At 45.9% G+C, this 21,391-nt stretch overlaps 1 protein-coding gene across 3 annotated transcripts; it reads right to left on the reverse strand.

The window, feature by feature from the left end:
• Positions 1–1,743: 1,743 nt before the first annotated feature.
• Positions 1,744–20,931, reverse strand: LOC138657328 (SLAM family member 9-like). 3 transcript variants are annotated; one of them, XM_069745061.1, is made up of 5 exons: positions 20,872–20,931; positions 5,930–6,220; positions 4,760–5,035; positions 4,387–4,512; positions 1,744–3,312 (listed from the first exon to the last, which is right to left on the reverse strand). In XM_069745061.1, exons 2-5 carry the CDS (start codon positions 6,192–6,194, stop codon positions 3,002–3,004), a joined length of 978 nt encoding a protein of 325 aa, XP_069601162.1. In that variant the 5' UTR covers positions 6,195–6,220; positions 20,872–20,931; the 3' UTR covers positions 1,744–3,001. The 3 variants fall into 3 exon arrangements, with proteins under 3 accessions (XP_069601162.1, XP_069601161.1, XP_069601163.1); XM_069745060.1 differs by lacking the exon at positions 20,872–20,931 and adding an exon at positions 20,363–20,470 and having other exon boundaries at positions 1,875–3,312; XM_069745062.1 differs by lacking the exon at positions 20,872–20,931 and adding an exon at positions 13,024–13,099 and having other exon boundaries at positions 2,885–3,312.
• Between the last annotated feature and the right edge of the window lie 460 nt (positions 20,932–21,391).

A 21,391-nucleotide genomic window follows, 5' to 3' on the forward strand; every position in this document is an offset into this window, starting at 1 on the left:
GAGCTGGGGTTAGTGTGGTGGTGAGAGCTGGGCTTAGTGTTGTGGTGAGGGCTGGGTTAGGGTTGGAGTGAGGGTGGGCCTTAGTATTGTGGTGAGGGCTGGGCTTAGTGTTGTGGTGAAGGCTGGGCTTAGTGTTGTGGTGAAGGCTGGGCTTAGTGTTGTGGTGAGGGCTGGGCTTAGTGTGGTGGTTAGAGCTGGGCTTAGTGTTGTGGTGAGGGCTGGGTTAGGGTTGGAGTGAGGGCGGGCCTTAGTGTTGTGGTGATTGCTGGGCTTGGTATTGTGGTGAGGGTTGGGCTTAGTGTCATGGTGAGGGCTGGGGTTAGGGTTGGAGTGAGGGTGGGCCTTAGTGTTGTGGTGAGGGCTGGGCTTAGTCTTGTGGTGAGGGCTGGGGTTAGGGTTGGAGTGAGAGCTGGCCTTAGTGTTGTGGTGAGGGCTGGGGTTAGGGTTGGAGTGAGAGCTGGCCTTAGTGTTGTGGTGAGGGCTGGGCTTAGTCTTGTGGTGAGGGCTGGGGTTAGGGTTGGAGTGAGAGCTGGCCTTAGTGTTGTGGTGAGGGCTGGGGTTATGGTTGGAGTGAGGCTGGCTTTAGTGTTGTGGTGAGAGCTGGGCTTAGTGTTGTGGTGAGGGCTGGGGTTATGGTTGGAGTGAGGCTGGCTTTAGTGTTGGAGTGAGAGCTGGCCTTAGTGTTGTGGTGAGGGCTGGGTTAGGGTTGGAGCAAGGGCGGCCTTAGTGTTGTGGTGAGGGCTGGGCTTGGTCTTGTGGTGAGGGCTGGGTTTAGTATTGTGGTGAGGGCTGGGGTTAGGGTTGGAGTGAGGGTGGGCCTTAGTGATGTGGTGAGGGCTGGGCTTAGTCTTGTGGTGAGGGCTGGCTTTAGTGTTGTGGTGAGAGCTGGGCTTAGTGTTGTGGTGAGGGCTGGGGTTATGGTTGGAGTGAGGGCTGGGCTTAGTGTGGTGGTGAGAGCTGGGGTTAAGGTTGGAGTGAGGGCTGGCCTTAGTGTCATGGTGAGGGCTGGGGTTAGGGTTGGAGTGAGGGCTGGCCTTAGTGTCATGGTGAGGGCTGGGGTTAGTGTTGTGGTGAGGGCTGGCCTTAGTGTTGTTGTGAGGGCTGGGCTTAGTGTTGTGGTGAGGGCTGGGGTTAGGTTTGGGGTTAGAGTATTATAATATATAAAGGTAAAAATTATTATAACAGCATATACCTTATTTTAACCCTTCAAGCCATAAGATTTATTTTTACATCCTTTGTCATGTTCCTCGATTCCTTAGCCCTCTACTTAGTAAGAAATGATGGGGCACCATGGCACTCGGAGGTCTACCGAAGACCCCTGTATCTGCCATCTTGGTCCTCCTGTGAGGATGAGCGCCATAGGAGAACACAATGTCTCTGTATCACCCAGGTCTGTGGTAATGTCGTATACATTGTAAGCGATCGCACGTTCAAGCCATCTAAAGGGACTGAAAAATGCAGAAAAAAAACATTTCAAAAGTTTTTTCAAAACCAAGAAAAAAAGTCTAAAAATTCAAGTCACTTTCCATTTCCCTTAAATATAGAAAATCTGTGTCCAGAAAAGTTTGATTAATTAAAATGTCAAATGAATTAACCCGACTGGCAAACACCATAAGGAGGAATAGAAATCATAAAAATTGCTAAAAAAATGCTAAAAAAAGTGCTTTAACTACCTCAAGATAGTGTCAATAAAATGACAACTCACCACAGAAAAAAGCACAAACCCTGAGTAGAGGACCGAGTGTGATAAAAGCATTTTATTAATTTACAGTGTTGAAAATACAATCACAATGCAGGTAAAGTGTTATTTTGTTTTAGCGACCGATCATAAAAAGCAAAATACATTTTTTTCTTCTTTTTATTTTCCTTTCTTTACATTTTGGTTAATTGAAATAATTTGTTTTTATTCACTATTGTTTTCTACGCAGCGCCACACACAATCCTGATGGATTTACTGCATGTGCATCATAGGATTAATGATATAGTGAAGTCGGTATATAGCGGAGCGTTGGATGGCAGGACGGTTTTCCCTGAGGAAGAAATGCGTGGGCAGTACCGTCCATTGGCCACTAGAGGCGCCATCCAGAGACAGTGGTGACGTCCCCCGCTCAACACTGGGCGGAGCGCACGCCCCGCGCACATAATCCTTGTGCGGCATCGGAGAGCTACAACTGTGGGGTTTCTTTGCACTTTACAGTCCAGAATAATTATTTTTATATTTTGATAGAGGCACAAATATGTTCATTTATTTTCTGTTTTTATTGCATTTTTGTGGGGGAAAGGCGGTGTTGTGACTTGTGACTTTTTACCCTTTTTTTCAATGTTTTCCTTATTCGTTTGTGGACTATCGCTGTCAATGAGCGCTAAAAATCAGAAATGGCAGGACCGCTGTTATTTATTTCATCTCATCTCTCCCAAGAAATGGAATTATAAAAAGATCAGGCCGTCGTACGGACCTTGAAGTGGTGGCAATAAAAGCTACAGCTCATTCAACAATCACAGGAACCTCCCTCACCGTTTCGTGGGTGGAAGAATAAAGACGTCATGGCTCCCAGAATATGGCCACTGAAGACCATGACTTAAGAGTTTTTTACATTTTTGAAAGTAGCTCAAGAAAAAAAAGCAAAAAAACAACATAAACCTGGAATCACCATAACCGAGCTAAGACACCGAGCAAAGCGACCACAAGATGTCACCAATGAAGGTCGTAAACACAAAACCCCCCAAACAATCTAGACATATTATTTTTACGGTCAGATCTTTCAGTACATTTTATAGTATTCTGAATGGGACAAACCGACAGCCGGTCCTACTACAATTGAGCCCTCATATGGCTGCCGACGGAAAAAAAACCCAGTCATGGATTCTAGAAAGTGAGGAGCAACGTTCTCGCTCCCCATCTCTTCTGAGACGTGACTCTTCATGTTGGCCTCCAGCCCTAGTCACCGCAGACGTGGACTATCATCATATAATGTGATCGCGCTCAGGTATCTGTATAACGTCAGCTGACCGCTTCCTGGTCAGAGGAGGCTCTGCTCAGCTCTGGATCCATACTGGACGCCCCTTCTGAGCCACATTGACCTGGTTCCGGGCAGCTTGGGAAATCTTCGGGAGGCGGCTCCACTAAACTGTCATGGTTCTCATCTTCTTCAGGTCCTCTGTCATCATTGGTACGAACATCACAGGGTGGTGTTCTTCCATTTTCCAGAGTTTTATTAAGTAGCGGAAGCCCAGACTCCGATGTATCTTCTGGCATCACATCTGCAGACTCTCCAGAATCATGCCCAATCTCATGTCCTCTACTTGTTCTACCTGGAAAAACAAGAAGGAAAGTTTTATCTTATTGTCTTACATAAGAGTCAATGAGATGATGGACCTACGTCCATCATACAGATGGGGCAGTGGAAAGGTCCATTTCTCAGTTTCTTACCAACATTTCCCTAATGTGCTCATAAAAGAACTTACACCAACTGAGGCGGCCACCTGGCCATGATCCCCCTCTAGTCAGACTATATTGAGGCTCAGTGTTGTATGTAGCCATGATGGAGCTTCTGTGGAGGTTCATGGAGCCACTACTGCACCCCAATATCTCAGGTATCACAATGATGATGGCCGCTCCATCTGATGTTGTACTGAGGAACTGTCCGACCCCCAGTTCAATGTGAACACCTACTTTGTGGTTACAAATTTGTTTGTTTTGTTGCTACATCTGAGACCATTGCATAGTGGTCTCTAGTGGAATGCTGAATACCTCAGGTCTATGCACTCCTGGGGGTCCTCAGTGATACTGTTCTATAGTTACTGTTCTTATTGGGCATTGTTTACGTTGATTCTAAAGATCTTGCAGATCGTGGCTCTATCTTTGTGGATGCCGCTTGAACCTTTTGGATTCAGGGAAGTGAATGGGTCTTTTGGATGTCACTAGACTGGAGGCAAAGTGAGGTCCCAAGTGCCCGGCTCTGTCACCTGGAAAACTAGAAAACAGGGAGCCCATTGATTTCCAGCTTTGCAGGTGAACATAGTGTCCAGATTTCAGACACCGGCCGCTGGCTATGGCAGATGTAGAAGAGAAGGGCAACCTACTCCTCCACCACCAGACGATGTCTTCACCTCTATGTACAAGTCCCACCACCAAGACGTACGCAGCTCCCGCAGAATACAAGAACATGTCCTCCTGTGCTGACATATGGAGCTGCTGCAGATCTGGTCACTTGTACGTAATCCCAACATCCTGGGAATAAGAGGCTTTTGGGGATGGAGGGGATCAGGATTCCCACCACAGACAGAGATTCCACCACCCAAGAATGATGAGTGGTCCTGTATACAGATCTATGCTGGAGCCACATCACAATGTCCCATCCTGCAGGAAATGTGTGCAGCACTTACATTTCTTGTAACCGAGGACAAGACCAAGAACGATGGCGATGACTGCAATGATGATGATGAAGATGACGATGAAGATGATAAAACTCCAGTTGTAAAGATCCGATGTTGCTTTCTTACAGATTTCGTCTAGAAGATAATCAGACATCATGGATTATGTATTACTACCACCAAGTGGTCACCGCTCTCCATGATGAACCACAGAGACAAGGAACCATGTCCTGGTGATGAAACCTGGCACCATTTATAGGCACAACCTCGTCATTCACTTCACTGATGACAGTTTTCACTACACTTATTCAAACAGTAAAATATAGAAAAAGCATCAAGTCCTGCACACGAGAAGGATCCCAATGCTGGAGATATTATGACATACCAGGAGCCAGTACTGTGATCTCTGCAGAAGTCTTGGCACCTAAGGGGTTTGATGATTTACAAGTGTACGACCCACGAAATCCAGGATCCCAGAAGTCTACAGACAAGTATCTGGAGCGGTCAATGATGGTGATGTTCTCAGTGATTTCTCTTCCATCTCTTAGTAAGGTCACATTGAGTGGCCCCGATCCCTGGACGCTGCACTCCAGGAGGACGTGACATTGAGCCCCATGTATTGTCTCATTCACCTTTCGCAGAGTCGGCTCATTCACTGGTTCTGTAAGAAGACAGAGTAGTATGGTGAGAAGACTATCAACCCAGCCTTCATCTCACCTTATAGAGGAGCCTCTCTATAGGAGCTCCTCCATGTGTGACCTGATGTCTGTCCTCACTGGCTACATTGCTGGTCCACACTCCACGGTGCTGCTCTTCCTTCCTTATTTGTCTTATAGCAGCATCGTCCGGTCATTGTAACAACCGGCAGATCCCAATGATGTCTCCTCAGTATGGACATCACCCTCCAGACCCTGCCCGAGCCTCTATAGTGCTATTCTGACTTCTCGTCCTGACTTTGGTCCCAAATGTCCCAGTCCTGTCTTTGTCTCCTGTGGTTCCATTCTTGATACCCCTATGTTGCTTTAGTTTTGTCTATGACTTGTCATCCCGGGTACTATCACCCACCATAGCCTGCCTTCCCAGTACTTACCCGGACTATCCATACCTCTGTATCCACATCGTGTATCCACGCCTGTGCCTAACACCATGTACACGTGCACACACAGAGGCTGGGACCAAGGGCCCAACCAGGAAAGTCCATACCTAGACTGGTGAAGGGCTCTTTAGACTCCGCACCTTGGTTTAGCGATTGCCAAACTGGATGCGGTATAATTGTCCCACTGTCTCGATTAATTTCATATCACAAATCTTTCAGCCAAATAAACCCAAAGTCATCACCTTCATCTGTACAAAGATATAGGGGATTAGTATTGAAAAGCAACAAATGAAAGCAGCCGACCGATGTCCACACGTATACGGAACAAGCACAACCACCACACACCGTCCACAGCAGACGGTCCTCACTTTACCTTGGGCAGGTCACGTTGGTTTGGGATTGCATGTTACATCCAATGAGTGAATGCTGAGAGTTGGAGGGTTAGGCTACCGGACTCACCGATCACAAGGAGATGGATGACGGCCACCACTTTCAGGTTCACCACTTGCTCATACGTGCCGCTGTCGCCTTCTGTCAGGTTTCTCATCTCAATTTCTCCAGTTCTTGAGGAGAAGTGGACACGATGGGTATATGGTGGTCGGACATTCTCGCTGCCGTGATAAGTCACTATAAGAACGTGGCTGAGTTTCCTGAGATCATATACGATATCATTAGAGATTTTTACTGGAGGGAAAGTCACAGAAGATCCAATGGCTCTGTACATCTGATGTGGCCTGGTAACAGCATTTCCTAAAGAGACATAAAAAGAACAAAGTTACAAAACTCCTAACGTAAGTAAAAGCTGCAACTATGGAAACACTTTACAGGAAAGCAGAGCTCTGCTGTGGTGTCTGTGGCAGTAGGACTGAACATCAGGTTGGGTCTATCCCCCTTCCCCATTAGTGATGTGCTGCACAGGGTCAGGAAAGCAAAAGAGAAACCAAACCAGAGAAACAAGAGGCTACAGATACAAGAATGAGAGGTGCCCAGAATAGATAACCCGGGGTAAACTGTGCAAGCAGGCAGGATCAGTATAAAACCAACTCAATGGTAACAACAACCTACAATTACACAAGAATGAGATGTGCCCGGCACAAAAGTGCACAACTGTCCTGTCCTTGTATGGAAACCGATGTGGAGCCAAGCCAAGAATACCAGCTGTCTACTATCCTACATGAATGGGAGACAATAGACCCAACAACCCAGGACTATCCAGTCCATAGATGGTGACCAGTATGGAGCCAAGCCAAGAATACCAGCTGTCTACTATCCTACATGAATGGGAGAAAATAGACACAACAACCCAGGACTATCCAGTCCATGGATGGTGACCAGTATGGAGCCAAGCCAAGAATACCAGCTGTCTACTATCCTACATGAATGGGAGAAAATAGACACAACAACCCAGGACTATCCAGTCCATAGATGGTGACCAGTATGGAGCCAAGCCAAGAATACCAGCTGTCTACTATACTACATGAATGGGAGAAAATAGACACAACAACCCAGGACTATCCAGTCCATAGATGGTGACCAGTATGGAGCCAAGCCAAGAATACCAGCTGTCTACTATCCTACATGAATGGGAGAAAATAGACACAACAACCCAGGACTATCCAGTCCATAGATGGTGACCAGTATGGAGCCAAGCCAAGAATACCAGCTTTCTACTATACTACATGAATGGGAGACAATAGACACTACAACCCAGGACTATCCAGTCCATGGATGGTGACCAGTATGGAGCCAAGCCAAGAATACCAGCTGTCTACTATCCTACATGAATGGGAGAAAATAGACACAACAACCCAGGACTATCCAGTCCATAGATGGTGACCAGTATGGAGCCAAGCCAAAAATACCAGCTTTCTACTATACTACATGAATGGGAGAAAATAGACACAACAACCCAGGACTATCCAGTCCATGGATGGTGACCAGTATGGAGCCAAGCCAAGAATACCAGCTTTCTACTATACTACATGAATGGGAGACAATAGACACAACAACTCAGGACTATCCAGTCCATAGATGGTGACCAGTATGGAGCCAAGCCAAGAATACCAGCTTTCTACTATACTACATGAATGGGAGACAATAGACACTACAACCCAGGACTATCCAGTCCATAGATGGAGACCAGTATGGAGCCAAGCCAAGAATACCAGCTGTCTACTATACTACATGAATGGGAGACAATAGACACAACAGCCCAGGACTATCCATTCCATGGATGGTGACCAGTATGGAGCCAAGCCAAGAATACCAGCTGTCTACTATCCTACATGAATGGGAGACAATAGACACAACAACCCAGGACTATCCAGTCCATAGATGGTGACCAGTATGGAGCCAAGCCAAGAATACCAGCTTTTACTATACTACATGAATGGGAGAAAATAGACACAACAACCCAGGACTATCCAGTCCATAGATGGAGACCAGTATGGAGCCAAGCCAAGAATACCAGCTGTCTACTATACTACATGAATGGGAGACAATAGACACAACAGCCCAGGACTATCCAGTCCATAGATGGAGACCAGTATGGAGCCAAGCCAAGAATACCAGCTGTCTACTATCCTACATGAATGGGAGAAAATAGACACAACAACCCAGGACTATCCAGTCCATGGATGGTGACCAGTATGGAGCCAAGCCAAGAATACCAACTGTCTACTATCCTACATGAATGGGAGACAATAGACCCAACAACCCAGGACTATCCAGTCCATGGATGGTGACCAGTATGGAGCCAAGCCAAGAATACCAGCTGTCTACTATCCGACATGAATGGGAGACAATAGACCCAACAACCCAGGACTATCCAGTCCATGGATGGTGATCAGTATGGAGCCAAGCCAAGAATACCAGCTTTTACTATACTACATGAATGGGAGAAAATAGATACAACAACCCAGAACTATCCAGTCCATAGATGGAGACCTGTATGGAGCCAAGCCAAGAATACCAGCTGTCTACTATCCTACATGAATGGGAGAAAATAGACACAACAACCCAGGACTATCCAGTCCATGGATGGTGACCAGTATGGAGCCAAGCCAAGAATACCAGCTGTCTACTATCCGACATGAATGGGAGACAATAGACCCAACAACCCAGGACTCTCCAGTCCATGAATGGTGACCAGTATGGAGCCAAGCCAAGAATACCAGCTGTCTACTATCCTACATGAATGGGAGACAATAGACCCAACAACTCAGGACTATCCAGTCCATGGATGGTGACCAGTATGGTGCCAAGCCAAGAATACCAGCTGTCTACTATCCTACATGAATGGGAGAAAATAGACACAACAACCCAGGACTATCCAGTCCATGGATGGTGACCAGTATGGAGCCAAGCCAAGAATACCAGCTGTCTACTATCCTACATGAATGGGAGACAATAGACACAACAACCCAGGACTATCCAGTCCATGGATGGTGACCAGTATGGAGCCAAGCCAAGAATACTAACTTTCTACCCCAGCCGGCTCTCTTATTTACTTGGTGTCCCCGCAAGATACAGCATGGGCTCTTATACTAATATATTCATGTGTGGGGACGCATGTGGGGGTGCACGCAAGCGTCCCAGAAGCAAAGCGTCACGAAGATAAGCGTCGTGATACAGCAGTTATTCCATGGCAAAGAACTAACATCCATCTTCTCTCTTCACACAGGTATAACTTCCCACCTCTGCTTGCTGTCTCATCTGCTGCAATAGACTCTTATGGTATAACTTCCCACCTCTGCTTGCTGTATCATCTGCTGCAATAGACTCTTATGGTATAACTTCCCACCTCTGCTTGCTGTATCATCTGCTGCAATAGACTTTTATGGTATAACTTCCCACCTCTGCTTGTTGTCTCATCTGCTGCAATAGACTCTAATGGTATAACTTCCCACCTCTGCTTGTTGTCTCATCTGCTGCAATAGACTCTAATGGTATAACTTCCCACCTCTGCTTGTTGTCTCATCTGCTGCAATAGACTCTTATGGTATAACTTCCCACCTCTGCTTGTCTCATCTGCTGCAATAGACTCTAATGGTATAACTTCCCACCTCTGCTTGTTGTCTGCTGTCTGTCATCTGCTGCTTTACCATCTAGAATCATATTTTCATGTGTTGCTAATTCATCGGTATAATTTATTTGTTGCATTGTACTTAAATCTCACTGTTGCATATCCATGACTGGGATCAGTGTAGATCTTATCTGGTGGAAGGTGTGAAAGTAGATTTTACGAGGCTGAATTTTTTTTTTTTTAGATGATCAAAGACAAAGGCCCCTGGTGTGCTGGCCCCAGCTGCCAAATTATCCTCAACCAGTTCCCACAATCCATCTCTTCTGACCCAGCAGTCTGGACTATAAATTTAGAAACATCCTTAGGGGTGCACGCATGTGGGGGTGCACGCAAGTGTCCCAGAAGCAAAGCATCACGAAGATAAGCATCGTGATACCGCAGTTATTCCATGGCAGTTAGTCAGGGCAGGAGTCAGGTAACCCACACTCTGCTCTCCCTTCTATCCATGTGCTTTATTCCTATCCTCCTGTGTTCCCTTGCAATCCACATTCACCGCCCAATCCCCCCTCCATCACGACTCATACACATCAGCTCCTTTCTCCTTCCATCTCCCATGTACAGCTCCCATGCACTTCTCACCTTCTTGAAAAACCTCAGTCCATCTTGCCCAAACACACTGCACAAAAAAACTTCATTCAATTCCAAAAGCTACTTGCTCTTTATCTTCCTACTCCTACTGATTTCAGGGGACATCTCCCCCAACCCCGGTCCACCATCCACCAACCTCAACCCCTACCCTACCTCACATCGAAACCTTAATAATCTTACTAATATTATTTGCACTCCTTCATCTCCTTCTTTTAATTGTGCCATTTGGAATCCACGGTCTGTATGCAACAAGCTTCCTTTCCTACACAATTACTTTCTGAACAACTCTCTGAATCTGTTGGCCCTCACGGAAACCTGGATTCAGGATTCTGACACGGTCTCCCCTGCTGCCATTTCCCATAGAGGCTTACAATTCTCACATTCTCCGAGACCAACAAACAGACCTGGTGGTGGAGTTGGCATACTCCTGTCCCCACAATGCACTTTCCAGGTCATCCCCCCAGTTCCATCACTCTCATTCCCTTCTTTTGATGTCCACACCATCAAGCTCTTTTGTTCCCTCTCCCTCAGAGTAGCGGTCATATACCGGCCCCCAGGCTGACCCACCCACTTCCTGGACCATTTCTCTGCCTGGCTGCCGCACTTCATGTCCTTAGAACTACCAACCCTTATCCTGGGAGACTTCAACATCCCCATAAACAGCCTTACTTCCACATCAGCATCCCAGCTTCTATCACTAACCACTTCTCTCGGCCTCTCACAACTCTCACCCTCTGAAACACACAAAGACGGTAACACCCTGGACCTGGTTTTCACCCGGCTCTGCTCAATCTCTTACCTAGATAACTCACCGCTTCCCCTCTCTGACCACACCATTCTCTCCTTCACACTCACAATCCCTCGCTTACCCCAGCACCCTCCTACCTACCACACATTCAGAAATCTACATACCATTAACCCTCATACACTTTCAGACTCCCTACGCTCATCATTGTCCCCAATCTCTTCGTTTTCCTGTCCTGATCTGGCTGTACATCACTGCAATGACACTCTTAGAAGCATCCTGGACCAAGTAGCGCCCCTCACCCTCAGAACCTCCAAACACAGAGTGAAACAGCCCTGGCTCACATCGCAAACCCAATTTCTCCAGCGATGCTCTAGGTGTGCTGAACACTTATGGAGGAAAACTCGCACACCAGAAGACTTCATACACTTCAAATTTATGTTAAGGACCTATAACTCTGCCCTTCACCTCGCCAAACAGACATACTTCACCACTCTGATCTCCTCACTATCCAACAACCCCAAGAAAAAAATGTTATACCGTTCATTCCCTCCTCAGGCCAAAAGCACAAGCCCCTATCACAGATATTTGTGCTGATGACCTGGCCTCCCACTGTATAGAGAAAATAGACAATATCCATCAGGAAATCCGCTCCCAATCACCAAGTTCAGTGACTCCCATCCCTCCCTGTATTTCCCCTGGCTCACTCTCCACATTCGATCCCATCACAGAAGAAGAAGTCTCCAGGCTCCTCTCCTCTTCTCGTCCGACTACATGCACCACCGACCCCATTCCCTCACATCTCTTCCAGTCTCTCTCTCCAGTCGTCACAACTCACCTAACTACAATCTTTAATCTCTCCCTCTCCTCTGGGATTTTCCCCTCCTCCTTCAAACACTCTATCATTACTCCATTACTAAAGAAACCCATCCTCGCCCATCCTGCACAAACAACTACAGACCGGTCTCCAATCTCCCCTTCATCTCTAAACTCTTGGAGCGCCTGATGTACTCCCGCCTTACCCGTTACCTCTCCACTCATTCCCTCCTAGACCCTTCACGGTCCGGTTTCCGCCCCCTACATTCGACAGACACTGCACTCATCAAAGTGACCAATGACCTTCTGACAGCAAAACGTAATGGTGACCACTCTCTGCTTTTTCTTCATGTTTTCTGGTGACCACTCTCTGCTCATTCTTCTCGATCTTTCTGCAGCTTTCGACACTGTTGACCACCCTCTCCTACTCTCTAGGCTCCAGTCACTTGGCATTAAGGACACTGCTCTCTCCCGGTTCTCCTCCTCTCTTTCTGACCGCTCCTTCAATGTTCTGTTCTCTGGCTCCACTTCATCTCCTCTTCCTCTCACTGTTGGGGTACCTCAGGGCTCAGTCCTTGGCCCCCTTCTCTTCTCCCTCTACACGGCCCCAATTGGACAGACCATCAGCAGATTTGGCTTTCAGTACCATCTTTATGCTGATGACACACAACTATACACGTCATCCCCTGACCTTACCCCCGCTGTACTACAGAACGCCACTGACTGTCCGCAGTCTCCAACATCATGTCCGCTCTGAAACTCAACCTCTCCAAAACTGAACTTCTGCTCCCGCCATCTACTAACCTCCCTAAACCTGACGTTTCCCTCTCCTGTGGGTGGCACCATAATAACGCCCCGGCAGCAGGCGCGCTGTCTGGGTGTTATGTTTTACTCCGATCTCTCCTTCACCTCCCATATACAATCTCTTGCCCGCTCGTGCCGCTTACACCTAAAGAACATCTCTAGAATCCGCCCTTTTCTCACCATGGAAACAACAAAAACCCTCACCGTCGCCCTGATCCACTCCCGCCTGGACTACTGTAACGCTCTATTAATTGGCCTCCCCCACACGCGACTTTCCCCTCTCCAGTCCATCCTTAATGCAGCAGCCAGGGTCGTCCATCTGGCTAGTCATTACTCAGATGCATCCGCTCTTCACCAGTCGTTACACTGGCTACCCATTCATTACAGGATACAATTCAAAGTACTTGTTCTCACCCACAAAACTCTCCACAGTGCGGCACCCCCTTACATCTCCTCCCTCATTTCTGTCTATCGGCCTAACAGACCACTGGGCTCTGCAAATGACTTTCGACTAACCTCTGCACTAATCCGTACCTCCCACTCCCGACTCCAAGACTTCTCCCGTGCTGCGCCAATTGTTGTGAATTCTGTTGTCGGGCTCCCTCCTGTGGTCAGGAATGGTACTTCGGCTGGTTCTGTCCATGGAATTCCTCTGGTGGGTGTTTCTGAGTTTCCTTCCACAGGTGACGAGCTTAATTCGTTAGCTGGCTACTCTATTTATCTCCTCTTGGATCATTGCTAGATGCCAGCTGTCAATGTTGTACTATGGCTCTAGTTTGCTCCTGGATCGTACTGGTTACCTGTTACTCCAGCAGAAGCTAAGTTCCTCTTTACTATTTTGCTTGTTTGCTATTTTTTCTGTCCAGCTTGCTATTGTTAGGCCATGTTCACACAGTGCGTTTTTTACTGCGGAACCGCCGCGATTTTGCCGCTGCGGCTCTGCAGCTGTTTTCCATGGAGGGTACAGTACACTGTACCCTATGGAAAACAGGAACCACTGTGCACATGATGCGGGAATCGGGAAAAAAAGCTGCGCTGAATAGCTGCGGTAAAAAAGAAGTACCATGTCACTTCTTTTTGCGGAACTGCAGCGGTTCTGCACCCATAGACCTCCATTGTGAGGTCAAACCCGCAGTAAAACCCGCAGATGAAAAATATATCTGCGGGTTTTACTGCGGTTTGTGGTGCAGAACCGCTGCAGTGTGGCTGCCCCCCGTGCCCCAATCCCACCCCCCCATGCTCCGATGCCACCCCCGTGCTCCGACGCCCCCCCCCCCGTGCCCTAATCTCCCCCCCTTATACTCACCCGGCGTCCCGGTGTCCGTCCGTCCATCTTCTCCCTGGGCGCCGCCATCTTCCAAAATGGCGGGCGCATGCGCAGTGCACCCGCCGAATCTGCCGGCCGGCAGATTCGTTCCAAAGTGCATTTTGATCACTGAGATATAATCTATCTCAGTGATCAAAATAAAAAAAATAGTAAATGACCCCCCCCCCCCCTTGTCACCCCCATAGGTAGGGACAATAAAAAAATAAAGAATTTTTTTTTTTCCCACTAAGGTTAGAATAGGGTTAGGGTTAGGGGTAGGGTTAGGGGTAGGGTTAGGGGTAGGGTTAGGGTTAGGGGTAGGGTTAGGGGTAGGGGTAGGGTTAGGGGTAGGGGTAGGGTTAGGGGTAGGGTTAGGGGTAGGGTTAGGGGTAGGGTTAGGGGTAGGGTTAGGGGTAGGGGTAGGGGTAGGGTTAGGGTATTTTCAGCCATTTTAACCCTAAAAAACTCCCTAGAAAACACACAGACTCTGCATAGAAAACTGCATTAAAAAACGCACTAAAAAACGCATCAAAAAACGCACCAAAAAAGCACCAAAAAAAGGACCTGCGTTTTCTGCCAAGAGCTGCGGTTTTTAGTGCAGAAAAAAAAGGATGGAAATCAGGAACGTGTGAACATGGCCTTAAATATTGCCTTGCTTGCTGGAAGCTCTGGGACGCAGAGGGGCGCCCCCCGCACTCTGAGGCAAGGTAGGCTTATTTTTCCTCTTAAGGGCTAGCTAGTTTCTAAGGCTGTGTCGAGTTGCATAGGGTTAGGGTTAGGAGCGCTCCACGGCTACCTCTAGTGTGTGTGATAGGATTAGGGATTGCGGTCAGCAGAGTTCCCACTTCCCAGAGCTTGTTCTGTGTTTTGTGGCTATCAGGTCTTTCCGGGTGCTCTTAACCATCAGGTCCATTGTTGTCCTAACCACCAGGTCATAACAGCCAATCCTCTGGAATGCTCTACCCCAAGATATTAGGACCATCCATAATTTGCATAGTTTTAGGCGCTCGCTCAAAACACATTTGTTCAGAGCGGCCTATCACGTTCCCTAATCAAAGTTATGTTATGTTTGTGTGTGTGTAGCCCATTCACTATCTCCATCTATCCCCCACCCCCTGAAGATGGCCGGACCCTCATTGTAAATACATCATTGTAAATACACACCTGTGCTCTGTATCTCCCCTCCTCATTGTAGATTGTAAGCTCTCACCAGCAGGGGCGGCTTATTGTGCTTTAATTATTGTATTGTTAACGTTGTTACTTATGACTGTTGTGTTTGAAGCTGTTAAACTGTAAAGCGCTGCGGAATATGTTGGCGCTATATAAATAAAGATTATTATTATTATTATGTGTGTAAATTAATTTGTATATTGAATAAAATAATTTTGGGCTTAATACACTCGATTGTTTGGGCTTTATTCCATGTCCTGTTTCTTTGCGTTGAGTGATGTACCAGCAGAATAGTGATTGCAGCTCTGAAGCTTAGGACAGTCTGCATCTGCTGCTCTTTATCAGGGTACCGGGTGTCAGGATTCCAGTGATGAAATATCTGGGGGTTGCAGTTTCTGAATATTTGGGTGGGAAGACGAATCTATGTTTCCCTTTCACTTTGAGTCGTGTGGTTTTCATTTTTGCATTGTTTCACTATTACACACAGGGAGGGACGGCCGGTATACAAGACGGTAAGTCCGGGACTTTCCACAGTAGAGGACTCAGCTTCATGGACCAGGCACCAGGTAATGATCATCCACTCCTGAGACCGGAGGTAAGAAAATCTACAGACAGAACCAGAGCTCCAACAGAACCAGAGCTTCAACAGAACCTGTGGACAGAACCAGAGCTCCAACAGAACCAATGTACAGAACCAGTGCTCACACAGAACCTATGGAAAGAACCAGGGCTCCAACAGAACCTGTGGACAGAAGAAGAGCTCCAACAGATCCAATGTACAGAACCAGTGCTCACACAGAACCTATGGAAAGAACCAGAGCTCCAACAGAACCAATGGACAGAACCAGAGCTCCAACAGAACCAATGTACAGAACCAGTGCTCACACAGAACAGACAGAACCAGAGCTCCATCAGAACCTGTGGACAGAAGAAGAGCTCCAACAGAACCAATGTACAGAACCAGTGCTCACACAGAACCTATGGAAAGAACCAGGGCTCCAACAGAACCTGTGGACAGAAGAAGAGCTCCAACAGAACCAATGGACAGAACCAGAGCTCCAACAGAACCAATGTACAGAACCAGTGCTCACACAGAACAGACAGAACCAGAGCTCCATCAGAACCTGTGGACAGAAGAAAAGCTCCAACAGAACCAATGTACAGAACCAGTGCTCACACAGAACCTATGGAAAGAACCAGAGCTCCAACAGAACCAATGGACAGAACCAGAGCTCCAACAGAACCAATGTACAGAATCAGTGCTCACACAGAACCTATGGAAAGAACCAGGGCTCCAACAGAACCAATAGACAGCCAGAGCTCACACACACAGAACCAATGGACAGAACTAGAGCTTCAGTAGAACCTGTGGACAGAACCAGAGCACCAACAAAACAGACAGAACTAATAGACAGAACCAGAACTCTAGCACAACCTTTGGACAGAACCAAAGCGTCACCAGAAGTATAGAGGATTAAAACAGAGCTCCAGCAGAAACTATGGACAGAACCAGAGTTCCACTAGAACCAATGGACCGAACTAGATCAGCACTAGAATCATTCTGGACTAAAATAGAGCTATATCAAAAGTAATGGCCAGAACTAGAGCTCGGACAGAACTAGAGCATCACCAGAAGCATACTGGACTAACACAGAGCTCCACCAGAACCAATGGACAGAACTAGAGCTCTATTAAAACATACTGGACTAAAATACAACTACATCAAAACCAATAGACGGAACCAGAGCTCCAACAGAACAAATGGACAGAACAAGAGCTCTACCAGAAGCATACTGAACTAAAATACAGCTCCACCAGAACCAATGAACAAAACTCCAACACAACTTATAGATAGATCCAGACCTCCTCCAGAACCTATGGACATAAATGGAGCTCCAACAGAACCAATAGACAGAACTAAAGCTCTACCAGAAGCATACTGGGCTAAAATGGATCACCAGACCCGATGGACAGAACCAATGCTCCAAAACAAGCAATGGACTTAACAAGAGTTCCACTAGAATCGATGAGCAGAGCCAAAGCTCCAACAGAACCAATGGACTGAACCAGAACTTCACCAGAACAAATGGGCAGAAACAGAGCTTCATCAGACCCAATGGACAGAACCAGAGCTCACCAGAAGTATTCTGAACTAACATAAAACTGGACCAGAACCAATGGACAGAACCAAAACTGCAACACAACCTATAAACAGAACCAGTGTTCTAACACAACCTATTGGCAGAAACAGAGCTCCAACAGAACCAATGGACAGAACCAGAGCTCCAACAGAACCAATGGACAGAACCAGAGCTCCACCAGAAGCATACTGGACTAAAATAGGGTTCCCCAGAACCAATGCACAGAACCAAAGCTCCAGCAGAATCAATGGTCAGAAAAAGAGCTCTGAGAGCAAGAAACCCAACAGAACCAATGGACAGAGACCAGAACTTCACCATAAGCAATGGGCAAAACTAGATCTCTGCCATAAGCAGAGTGTTTAGACTAAAACAGAGCTCATAAGAACCAACAGACAGAACCAGCGCTCCATCAAATGCATACTGGACTAAAAAAGAGCACCACCAGAACCAACGGCAAAACCAGAGCTCCATCAGAAGCATACTGGACTAAAACACAGCTCCGCTAGAACTAATGGATAGAACAAGAGTTCTACCTGAACCAATGGAGAGAACCAGAGCTACAGCAGAACCAACAGAAAGAACAAGAACTCCCCCATAAGCAGAACCAGAGCTACGGCAGAAGCACGGCTAATGGAGAGAAGGAGTACTCCACCAGAACAAAAACCAGAACTCATGAGCAGACTGGTATCGTACACAGCCCATCAGGACAATGATAGGATAGATTGGGTTTGATATTAATAAATATCAGGCAGTCTCTTATCGGTGCGATACAAGATGGTACAAGGTTCCTGGATGGACTACGAAGGTGAGTGACGAGACTGAGTGCAGGAGCACGACCTTGCTGAAACTTATTGTACTACAATGGCCGTGGAATGCCTCCATTCTCCTAATACTTCATTATTTACTTGCATAGCACCTCCTTATCATATAGCGCTGTACCTAGCAGTAGAAAATGGGATAATAGATAATAATACCCTCTGTAAGTTAGTGCCTAGATACCTCAGTTGCCCTAATAATTGGATGAGAGTACCAATGTAAGGTATACTCCTGCATTATAAAAAAAACATTTACTGCAAATATAATTATTTATTGATTCAATACATGAAACATGAACATTTAAAAATCAAAAAGGAAGGAGGTTGAGGTTCAACATGACAAGTTGCATCAATCATTAAAATATATACATAATTATTGTAATGTTACATTGTTGATGTAATAATCATATAGCTGTGTTACATAAAGGAACAAAATATAAAGAAACATAAAGAAAAGAGCTGAAGCCAGGTAATCTTAAAATGGCAAGCACTATAAATGCCGTATGACTCCACATTCACCAAAGTCATTATTATAAAAATGATTTGTTCATATTAAGTTGAGGTGATTATGGACCCCATGGCAGTCCCCTAATATAAAAACTTACTTTCATGTTAGAAACTAAAGTTACATAGAAAAGTGTCTTTTGCACTTATGATAAGTCACATTTACCATAGAGAGGTTATATTTATATCACACCGATATCACTGGGACCCAACACAACTCATGCACAGCAGCCATTGACACACAACAATGTAGAAAGCTATATGATGTTCTGTGCGAGACCTTATGATCTCAGCCATGCAGTGTGGTTATATCTTACACAGTAAAGGTCATGACAGTAAATTAAGAAATTGAAATTTCTGTTTAACCCCTTTGATTATGTTTCACCACTGGGACAGAAAATCCATTAGATAAATTATTGCAGCAGAATGAGCTCATAACTATTTACTCAGCGAGCTCAGCCTCATTGACCACAGTAAGCCCACACCTGACATATAAGTACAAGCAGTATCATATACATACACGACTATATAAAGCAAGCAGTCCTCACTGTAAGTAGCAAAAGCAATAAATACAAGTATTGGAAGGAACGTGGGGGGCATCGTACTGAAAACAGTCTGCGGGAGATGATGAGAGATGATTTGATCTGAGACTTTCTGCTTTAATACGAATTGGAAATCCCCTTATTATGTAATATATAGGAAAGCAGTGATGTCAGTAATGTCAGTAATTCAGGGAATGTATGAGTCACTCATTTCCCATAAATGATCGCAGGCAGCCTTACTGATTGTTTTCACTTTATATTTTATTACATGTTGTGACCCCCTTTAAGACCCACTTTTTATAAACCTGTTGTTTGGTAAGTGAGGAGAACACTTGGTAAATAACACATTTGTGCATCCAAGTAATTCTGACAATGTTGTGATGATACATAACACATGCTGAAAAAACACATAAAACGCACTTTTCCTTATTTTTTCACCTTCACCTACTACAATATATCTAAAATTTGTGAATATTCTACAAAGTGCAATAAGAAATCATATTTATATAGGATGAAATTGTGGCCTAATTCTAGGACTGCTCTGTACAGCATGCAGAGAGTCCCTTCACATTTTTCTTTTAACCTTAAAAATAAAACTTATCTAAAACATCGTACAATGATAACTATAGAAAGCCTCCGTGCTTCACATAATGCATACTAATATAATTATCTATCATGATGTTCTATTCTGCACATTACACAGCAGTAAAGGGTGTGGACTATAATATGGTGTATATGGGAAAACATCCTGAATGTAAAGAGAAACAAGAAGAAACTCATTATAACCTAAGACACTCTAAATATAGTATGTCATTGTACTAAAAACTATTTGTATAATATTGGGGAGATTAGAGTCATGGGGTAGTAATAGACCCCATGGCAGTTCCCTGACATATAAACTTATCCTCTTCTTACAGACAAAAAAATCTTTATAGAAAATAATATTTTGAACTTAAAAGTGAGTCACTTGTAGCATAGAGAGGTTTCATATATCATATCCATATTCAATGGAGCCCACCCATGTTCAGCAGATATGGACACACCGTAATGGACATTCCTATGTTTGTATATATCATTGTCCTTGGATAAACACATAATGAGCATTGTTATTTGTTATAACGTCATTTAATTAAATGTCATGTCATAGCAATTCAGAAACAAAAACTGAAACCACCATTCTTCCCCTGTGACCACGGTCTTTCCCATGACACTTAAAACCTCGGGTAGATATTATAACTGCAGAATAACAACCCACATGTGACAATGGTGAGAACTAGAGGCTTTATCCAGTGAGCTCACACTCAATAGTCACAGTAATACTGCACCTGATCTGTATGTCTTATACAGAAAGGACTATGCACAGCATGTGATTCTCACCTCCATCTGCCCAAATAATGAGCAGTAGTAAATACAGGAACATGGGGGGCTTCATGCCTGCAGCGATCATTGTCAGCGTGTGCTTCAATGAGGAGCCAGTAGCTAATGATGAGTGAATCACAGAAGTCATGTGCCTTACTATAAGACTCCTAAGGAACTCCCCGTTACTCCTGACTGCGGAGACCTGTGTGTCGTAACCAGTGCCTTCCCCCGTCCCACCACTCCGTAATAAAAGACACCAACAAACCTGGATGGGTTGAACAGGTCGGTCACAGTTTTATTATTTGCAAAGTAGAGAAGGGCAATTACACATCGTGACGCACTCATTGCTGAAGGCCCCATCCGACGACCGCTGGGCCAGCAAGCCGATGAGAGGTTACGAACCTTTGCCCCCCTCTACCTACCGCCACTGTGACGTATATAAAAGAACATTTTTATTTTTTTTTTTTTTTTTTTTTTTTAAATCTAAAATTCAAAACATTTTAACAATAATAGCGCAGTACATTTACCAGTTTATAAGGGAGGGAGGGTGGGACAACAGCTTCCAAGGGTCAGCCGGGGAGAAAGAGGGAGAACCTGGTCCCGTCGCTAGCATTTAACCCCTGAGGGTGTGGCCTAACTCCCCTCTTCTCCCCGGTTGGTCCGCTGGTCGTCCCAATTATGACCTCACCTGGGGAGGTAGTGGGAGGGAGGAATTGGGCACTGCACTGATTTCCCCTCTAGCTATCCCTTAGGGGCTCCGCAGTCAGAGGCACGTTCCTTATACAGTGCCGTGCCTACCAGACTGCGGAGACCTGTGTGTCGTAACCAGTGCCTTCCCCCGTCCCACCACTCCGTAATAAAAGACACCAACAAACCTGGATGGGTTGAACAGGTCGGTCACAGTTTTATTATTTGCAAAGTAGAGAAGGGCAATTACACATCGTGACGCACTCATTGCTGAAGGCCCCATCCGACGACCGCTGGGCCAGCAAGCCGATGAGAGGTTACGAACCTTTGCCCCCCTCTACCTACCGCCACGGAGGATCA

Source organism: Ranitomeya imitator, chromosome 1 (assembly GCF_032444005.1).
Source record: "Ranitomeya imitator isolate aRanImi1 chromosome 1, aRanImi1.pri, whole genome shotgun sequence".
NCBI lineage: Eukaryota > Metazoa > Chordata > Amphibia > Anura > Dendrobatidae > Ranitomeya > Ranitomeya imitator.